The sequence below is a fragment of the Coturnix japonica genome, chromosome 8, assembly GCF_001577835.2.
Source record: "Coturnix japonica isolate 7356 chromosome 8, Coturnix japonica 2.1, whole genome shotgun sequence".
In the NCBI taxonomy this organism is placed as follows: Eukaryota; Metazoa; Chordata; class Aves; order Galliformes; family Phasianidae; genus Coturnix; species Coturnix japonica.
Window position 1 is genome coordinate 18,409,360 of NC_029523.1, and position 8,573 is coordinate 18,417,932.

An 8,573-nucleotide genomic window follows, 5' to 3' on the forward strand; every position below is an offset into this window, starting at 1 on the left:
GCCTGAAGTGGGGCACGGGGCTGTGCACAGGGCAGGGTAAAGCATACCAGCAGGGTATTACCTGAAGGGCAGCGTGTCTACTGTCCCATGTCTCCATAGCCCTACCTTGAGTGGGCTGTGACCCCTCTCCCACAGTGTGAGGGGGGCTCTGGGGAATGCACACAAGAGGCCAAGACCTGTATCCAATACACGGCTCTGTAATTCCACCCCGATACACACGAGGAGGGGGGGGGTTCCACGCACCCCACAATAGCCACGCACCGCCCACGTTATTGAGCGCCGCTGCCCCTTTAAGAACGCGGAGGGGGCGTGGCCGAGATAGGGCGGGAGGGGGCGTGGCCGCGCGGGTGACGTCATGGCGCCCATTGATAAAGCCGGGCGGGATCCCCGGCGCGGTAACGGCAGCGCGCGGTGGCTGCGGGCCACGTGTGCGGGGCGCGGCGGTGGCGGAGCTGCGGCCATGGAGCACAACGGGCTGTTCCCCCCGCTCCTCTCCACCCGCCTCCCCGCACCGCCCGCTCACGGCCCGGCACCGCCATCGGCACGGCCGGCCGAGCCCACCCGCATCATCACCGACCCGCTCTCCGGCCGCTCCTACTGCAAGGGCCGCCTGCTGGGAAAGGTACCGCTCGGGGTAGGGGGGCTTTGTGTGTGTATGTATGTATGTGTGTATGTGTGTGTATGTATGTGTGTGCCGTGACTCGATGCTGCCGGGATCCACCGCCCGGTTCGGATGGAGGAGGCTGAACGAGGCCCCTCCGTTTCAGAGCTCCGGCCCCCGCCTATTCTATCCTATCCTATTCTATCCTATTTTATCCTATCCTGTTATTCTATCCTATCTATCGCAGCTCGCATCGGTTTCGGGTCGCCCCGCGGGGCCTTGCGTGGGCCGCCGGTTCCCACCCCTCTTCCCATGGCCGCTGCGGTACACGCAACTTTTCCTCCCGCTGAGAGCCGTGTGTGGGAGGCGGCTGCCTGTGCCCGGCCCGGCAGCTGAGTGTGCACATTCGGGGCTGACATCACGGCAGGAAAAACCTGTCTCCGGCGTGCCGCTCTCGGTGGCCTCCGCTCCCCCCCCCCGCCTTGTGTAGGGCTTTCCGGGTGAGCCGTCATCGGGAAAGATTCCGGAGGGGGTTGGGGGGGTGGTGGGAGCACAAACATCGTGGAGGTTTTACAGGAACTGTGTTGAGAAAATCCCTATTTGAGAGCATCGCGGTTCAGATCTTAGTGGGTGACCCAGCAGTGAGGAGGAGGAAGGCGGCCTCTCACCCGTCCTTGTGTGCCTTTCCTCTGGCAGGGCGGCTTTGCGCGATGCTATGAGATGACAGACCTCTCCAGCAACAAAACCTATGCCGTGAAGGTCATCCCTCACAGCCGGGTGGCTAAACCCCACCAACGGGAGAAGGTGGGTGTTGGTGATGGTGGGGAGCTGGGGGAGTGTGTTGGGGTGCCCTGTATTGTTCACATCTGCTGCTCCCTTCCAGATCACCAATGAGATTGAGCTGCACCGTGACTTGCACCACAAGCACATTGTCAAGTTCTCCCACTATTTTGAGGATGCGGAGAGCATCTACATCTTCTTGGAGCACTGCAGTCGGAAGGTGAGGGTTGGGGCAGCCCCCATGTTCTGGGCCCTGAGGTGCCATGTTAGTGCTCTGCTTCTTTCCCACTCCTCAGCCAGCCCTGCCTGGTTGTGCTGTGTGTTTCTTTATGATACTGGGGGCATCACAGGTTGTGAGTTCTTCTTTAGCTGCCTGTTGGTGGCCTGGAGCCCCAGTGTGGCCCCATAATAAATCCAGGGGTTCCTGTGGTGGTGCTGAACAGCCTCAACCTTGCAAGGAGCTCATTGATCTCAGCACAGTGACTTTATGCAATTCCTGCCCCTACTTGTTCCATGTGCTCCCCCCTTCCCTCCCCCCATCACCATGCTGACTTCTTTTCCCCCCACAGTCCCTGGCCCACATCTGGAAGGCCCGCCACACTCTGCTGGAGCCCGAAGTGCGCTATTACCTCAAACAAATCATCTCAGGCCTCAAATACCTCCACCTCAAGGGCATCCTGCACCGGGACCTCAAGTTGGGTGAGTGGCACAGCATGGATGGAATGGTGTGGGGCTGCATTGAAAGGGTCAACAGCAATACATTGCCCTTTGTCTCACAGGCAACTTCTTCATCAATGAGAACATGGAGCTGAAAGTGGGAGACTTTGGGCTGGCTGCATACCAGGATGCCTCTGACCAGAAGAAGAAGTAAGTCTGGGGCTTTCATCATCTTCCTATGGCTCCCTGGGCTATGGGGTGGGGGCAGAACTCAGGGGCCCAGCTGCAGACAAGGAGAGGGGGCTGGGGGCTTTGTGGCTCCTCCGGAGCGTGCCTGCAGCCTGCAGGGAGAACAATGCGCTTGCTATGGCCATTGTGCTGGCCGGGTGCACAGGCTGGGACACAAAGGCCCTGTTCCGTGCTGTGTCTAGGACAAGTTATTCCCGGCAGCTTGCTGGGAGCAGCTGCTGCTGAGCCCTGGGAGCTGGGGGCAGTGGGGGTTTGGAAACAGGCTGCCAGCGGGTCTCCCACTCAGAGAAGTGGGAGGATAAGAGCATGTTCCTTACTCAGTGTCTGCCCACAGGACAATATGTGGGACCCCAAACTACCTGGCCCCTGAGGTGCTGTTGCGGCAGGGGCATGGCCCCGAGTCAGATGTGTGGTCGCTGGGCTGCGTCATGTAAGTGCATGGGGAAGGGGCAGGTAGGGCTCTGGGGTGCCCCAAGGAGGAGGTCCTGTGGCATTTTTGCCTCTTGCCAAAAGGCAGAGGGAGGAGAGGACCCTGCTTTGTGACAATGCTTGGAGGCTGAGAGCTGCGAGCAGCAGGCTGCGCTGTGCTGAGCTCTGCTGCAAGGTGCTCGTCACACTCTGAGCGTTGTAAACAGTGGAAAGTATTGGTGGTTGGTGGCAGCTGCTGGCTTATTTGTATGGGGAACAATCACCTCAGTGACCTGAGCCCCTTGCAGCCTGCAGGCTTCCTGCACGGCTTCTCAGAGCGGGGCAGGGCAGCAGAGCTGTCCCCAGCCCCCACATTCCTCATCTGCTGCCCCAAACAGTTGCTAGGAGGAAGCGTGGCCGGATGTGCCCGGGCTGGAAATGGTGTTCCCAGCCAGGTGTGGCAGCTGAACGCCGGTAATTTCCTTGCTCCGAGTGCTGCTGAGTCACAAACCCAGAGGGAGGATGACAGTGGCACGTGTGTCCCCTCCCAGGTACACCTTGCTGTGTGGGAACCCTCCCTTTGAGACCCTGGACCTGAAGGAGACCTATAGGTACATCAAGCAAGTGGACTACATCCTGCCCACCTTCCTCTCGCTGCCTGCCAGGCACCTCATTGCCGGCATCCTCAAGCGCAACCCCCAGGACCGTCTCACACTCGATGAGATCTTGGACCACGAGTTCTTCAAGGTGAGTATGGAGGAGTCCTGCTATGACTGTGGGATGAGGCTTTGGGGCTGGGCTGCTGCTGGCATGGAGTTCGGGATGATGTCCTTGAGTGTCTTTTAAGAAAGAAAGCAACCGCTGTGCTGTGTAAATGCCAGCAGAGGATTCGAAGGATCTCCTGTGCTCCCTGCTGCCCTATCGCATAGGATATCTCATAGGGCTGATACCCAATGCCAGGCCCAGAGCCAAGGCTGGTCGGAAATGCAAGCTGTTGTCAGGAGGGCTGCGATCAGCTTGGGGCAGCTGCTTGGCGTGGGTTATGGAAATCAACCCTCTGCTATGACCTCCCTGCAGGGTTACACACCCGAGAAGCTCCCTCCCAGCAGCTGTGTGATAGCTCCAGAGCTGTGTGCCCCCAACCCAGCCAAGAGTCTGTTTGCTAAAGTCACCAAGACGCTCTTTAGGAAGAAGAAACCTAAGGGTGAGTGTATTTAAAAGCGTCCAAGTTACCCTTTTACCCATGGAGGTGTATGTCCTGTTCTCTAGAGAGATTTGGGATGGGTCTCTATGTCCCCCTACCCGGGGTCAGCACCTGCTGACTTGTCCCTGCCCTTCCGGTGCTGGGGTGTGCACCCAGCGAGCAGATAATGTGCTGCAACCCGTTGGGCAGTTCCTCCTGGGCAGCCCGTGTCCCATGAGAACGGGGAAGTGAAAGTGGGAGGCAGCAGCCTGACACCATCCTGACACCATCCTCACCCCATGGGCTGAGCTGTGTGGGGCAGGGGGAAGGGGGCCGCCCAGATGTCCATATTTTATGTAATACACTCATGGTGTGCTCTTTCCTCAGCCAAGAAGGGCTCTCTGGAAGACAAGGATGACATCTCCAAGCTGGTAACTGGGCTGGTGAAGACATCCATCTGCCGGCAGATGAGCTGCAAGGCGGTGGAGGGCAATGAGGTGAGAGCAGCCCCAGGTCCCTGCGTGCCCCTGGTGGGGGTCAGCAGCACGGTGCTAACATCAGGTCCTTCCCCAGGCCACCCCTATGTACTGCCGCAGTGCCGGCTCCAGCCCTGTGGAGACACTGGTGGAGGAGACGTCCCGCAAGTCCACATCCCCCTCTGTCCGTGGGACCATGGCCAGCAGCTGTGAGGGTGAGCAGCTCCTCCTTGTCCCAGCACAGGCTTCCTGCCCTGCCCTGACTGATAGCGGGGCCAGCTGACTCACAGCCTATCATCTTCCATTCTGTAGCCTTTGAAGACTGCATCACCACCTCTGCCATCATCGAGTCTGCTGTGCAGCTCCTGCGCACCTGTCTCTCCTGCATGCCCCCAGGTAAACCTGCTGAGCTGGTGGGATGTGTGCAATGGGTGTTGCTTTGTTACCCCTAATACAGCCTGACCCTAGGGCAGGGAGCTGGGGAGGGGTTGTCTGCTCTGCTCACTCTGCTCCTCTCTACCAGCGGAGAGAAACCCGGCTTCCCTGGCCCGACATGAACAGTTTGTCTGGGTGAGCAAGTGGGTGGACTACTCCAACAAGTACGGCTTCGGTTACCAGCTCTCCAACCACAGCATTGGGGTCCTGTTCAACAACGGCACGCACATGATGCTGTCCCCCAACCACAAGTAAGCAGTGCCCCTGTGGGTAGGAGGGGGTGGGGAGAGGCTGTGCCCAGAGTGGTTTGGTGCTGGGTGGCCTTGAAACTCATGCTCTGCTCTCCACCAGGACAGTGCATTACAACCCAACCAACAGCAAGCACTTTGCATTCCCTGTGTCTGCTGTTCCTGAGCAGCTGCGTGGACAGATGAGTGTCTTGCGCTATTTTGCATCCTACATGGAGCAGCATCTCATGAAGGTGAGTGCTGGGATGCTGGGTTGGACACTGGGACATGATTGTGCCATGCAAGTATGGCCAGGCAGGCTCCCAGGGGGCTGTGTCCTGCTAGCAGAGACCCCAATGGTGTTTGTGATTTGGCCATGCACAGACTTGTGACAGTGTGGGACTAGTAACTTATGCAGACCTTTCTCTCTAAGGGAGGTGATTTGCCTAGCATAGATGACCTTGGACAGCCAGCCCTGCTCCTCTTGCAGTGGGTGAAGACTGACCAGGCCTTGCTCATGCTTTTTAGCAATGGCACCCTTCAGGTATGTGCAGTGGGGATGCCCCAGCCCCTATGGGGAAGAAGCCAGCAGGGATCTCCTGCACTGAGTTAGATCTTGACCACCGCAGCCTGAATACAGAGACCCATCTGAGGGGGTGGGTGGGTGCTGCTCTGGTGTCACAGCCCATCTGGTCCCCTGGGAGGCATGACACTTTGGCCAGGTGCCCCAGTGCATTCCTGCTGTGGGGTTGCTCCTGGGCAGGTTGGGGAGGAGGAGCAGGTTGAGGCAGGAAGTGTGGTGGGAGCTGGGATGGAGCCGTGCTGCAGGAGGTGTGAGCTAAACCGAGCCCCACCTGTCTCCCAGGTGAACTTCTACAATGACCACACCAAGGTGATCATCAGCAAGCCTGACCGTTCATGCCTTGTCACCTACATCAACCGGGAGCGTAACTCCTACACCTACAAGCTGTGCAGCATCCAGGAGCTGGGCTGCTCGCCTGAGCTCCAGCGCTGCCTCCGATACATCCTCAAGCTCCTCCAGGAGTGGGCTGATGCCTAGCATGGGGCTTTGGAGACCTTCTCAGGACGTAGAGGGTCTCCTCTCCCCCTCCCGTGGGATGGGAGGTGTTGTGGTGCTCAGCTGGACTCTGATCTAAGACATGTGGATGTGGCTCTGGCAGTGGGTCTGGACATCCATGCTGCTCCCTGGCTGTAGGCAATCACTGTCTTTCCCTCTGCATGGCCATGGGCTCAAGACTTGGTGCTGCAGGGTAGAGCAGATGCCCTCCAAGGGACCGACAGGGGTGTAGGGTGATGCCTGCCCTGCCAAGGCTGCGTGAGTTGACTTGTGCCATTCCACAACCCCTACACTAGGGAGGGGGCTGCACTGGGCTCCAGCTGCCCCCCAAGTTTTGAATTGTCTGGTACAACTTGAGGTTTGGTAGAGGACAGGGGAAAGGGATCTATGGGCTTGCCTTGAGAAGCCTTTTGTATGGCTGTAAGCTAAGGGCAGGTTTCCTGTTTCAAGGCAGTCTCTGCCAGGTGGGATTATTTATGTGTCTTATTTATATGGAATTTATTTATTTTCTTCTTGGTCTGTCCATGTGCAGCTCCCCTGTCCCTGACTTTCCTCATTAAAACCTTATTTGTGTAACAGCAATCTGTTCTCATATTGTTTGGTGTTGGGTTTTAGGTCATAAAATGTTTGTGGTTTCTCAAGGCTGTGGAGAAGAGTGTCCAGGGCTGCTTCTGGTGAGCCTAGTGCTGTTAAGGTGAGGGACCTGAGGGGGAGTGGGCAAGGTGGTGGGGTCTGATATAGGGTCTGGGCGCTGAGGTTGGGACTGGGAAGAAAAGCATGGGGAGTGGCTCCCAGCTGAGGGCTGTGGGATGTTCTGCACTGCCTGATGCAATGGGATGTGAGCTGGGAGTGAAGCCAGGAAAGAGGAGGGACTTAATCCTGCTCTGCAGCCTTGCTTTGAACATGATCTATCACCTCCTGCCCTGCTGCCATCTCTTCCTGGGAGCAGCCTGCAGTGTGGGAAAGGGGCTGGGCTGCTCAGTGGCTGCCTGCACTGACCTCTGGGACGAAGAAGCAGAATCCAAACTTGGCTTGGGTCTTCTTGCAAGCTGTGACAGGGGAGGCTGCAGTGTGCCCACCAAACCCAGGGGCACCAAAGCATCCCTGACTTGCTCTCTACCTGCACCACCATTAAATCTACACAGTTGAAGTCAGGACTAATGCAAAGGTATTTATTTGCACTAGCCCTGTAGGGCTGCAGGGTGGAGTGTGGGTTGGGGGAGGTGACCTCTACTCAAAGTAAACCCCATGCACTGTGGCAACAGCAAAGAGTGAGGCATTGCAGAAAGAAGCAGAGGCAAAGCTATCGCTTGTAGGGTCCCATAGTGCCCGGCTGCCCACCAGCATGCTCTGCTGGTTCTGCTGGCCCAGCAGCACATGGCACACCAGCTTGTAGCGGGGTGGCACCACCTCCTTTGCCCGGCCCCGCAGCAGCTCAGCCAGGCTCTGCACCAGCAGCACGCTGCCCTGGGGGCTGTAGGCTGTGCCCCCCAGCGCCCCAGCCAGGGCTGCCTCCAGCACCCGCTGCACCCGCCCTGCATTGAACCTGCAGCCTTCCTCCGGCCCCATCCTGTAGGTGTTTTCCGGGTGGGTCTCTGGAATGGGTTGGAACAGTGGGAGCCCTGTGAAACTCACACGGCTGTGGAGGAGCCAGGGCCCTACGGAGGACTTCTTGCCCCCTGGGGCTGCCCCCAGAGAGCTGCGGCGGCTGCCTGCAGGGCCCAGCAGGGTGCTGAGCATGGAGCTGCGGCGCGAGAGCAGCTGGGGGGCTTTGCCTTCCTCTGGGCCCCGGGTTGGGGCTGTGGGGTTGGAGCCGCGGCGGGTGGCTCGGGGATGAGGGGCTTCAGTGCCATCTGCAGCCATCAGCTGTGTGGATGGCACCAGATCCATGGGTGGGTGCTCAGCCATAGGGCAGCCTGCAGGGGAGGAACGTATCTGAGCCCTTTGCCCTGCGCACGCAGCCCCTCCTCCAGCCCCCCTGAATCCTTTAGTCCCACTCACCCCTGTGCTGCCCAGAACCCACCTGTCTGCTGAGCTGCAGCTCACTGAGCTCCTGGAGCGTGAAGGGTTGCTACGTGATACTAAACCTCCCGTGGCACCGTAACTCTTTGTTTCCTGCTGCTGCACAACCCCATTGTCCCATTTCCCCCACAGCTCGCTGCCAGCTGCAGCCTGGACCACAGCCAGACTGGGGACACAGCACCTTGTGATATTGGCTTCTCCTGGACACCCCAAATAAACACCATACAAGCATCCAATGCGATGGATGGAGAACAGCTGAGTGAACCCTGCTGTGAGCTGCACAAAGGTTTGATGTTTCCCCCCGGGTTTCATCCCCAAGCACCACTTCTCCCATAGTACACAGGGTTGGGCACCCACTGAGCACAGCAGTGGGGCAGCCGAGCCCCGTGTTGTGCTGGGGGTCCTGCTGCACCCATGCCCCGAGTTGGGGCAGCTCTGTCTGTAACCCGAATGGTGT

The 8,573-nt window shown here is 58.6% G+C and overlaps 2 protein-coding genes across 2 annotated transcripts; one reads left to right on the top strand and one right to left on the bottom strand.

Annotated features, from left to right (window-relative positions):
* The first annotated feature begins 340 nt into the window (after window positions 1–340).
* Window positions 341–6,676, top strand: PLK3 (polo like kinase 3). The gene is made up of 15 exons (XM_015870336.1): window positions 341–622; window positions 1,298–1,405; window positions 1,485–1,601; window positions 1,951–2,080; window positions 2,161–2,248; window positions 2,622–2,717; window positions 3,247–3,442; window positions 3,773–3,899; window positions 4,266–4,375; window positions 4,452–4,569; window positions 4,667–4,750; window positions 4,878–5,040; window positions 5,141–5,270; window positions 5,450–5,560; window positions 5,882–6,676. The coding sequence occupies exons 1-15, from the start codon at window positions 356–358 to the stop codon at window positions 6,074–6,076; spliced, it is 2,040 nt and encodes a 679-aa protein (XP_015725822.1). The 5' UTR covers window positions 341–355; the 3' UTR covers window positions 6,077–6,676.
* Window positions 6,677–7,261: 585 nt separating this feature from the next.
* On the bottom strand, window positions 7,262–8,543 carry TCTEX1D4 (Tctex1 domain containing 4). Its single transcript, XM_015870343.2, has 2 exons — window positions 8,118–8,543; window positions 7,262–8,010 (listed from the first exon to the last, which is right to left on the bottom strand). The coding sequence occupies exon 2, from the start codon at window positions 8,000–8,002 to the stop codon at window positions 7,325–7,327; it is 678 nt and encodes a 225-aa protein (XP_015725829.1). The 5' UTR covers window positions 8,003–8,010; window positions 8,118–8,543; the 3' UTR covers window positions 7,262–7,324.
* Window positions 8,544–8,573: the final 30 nt, after the last annotated feature.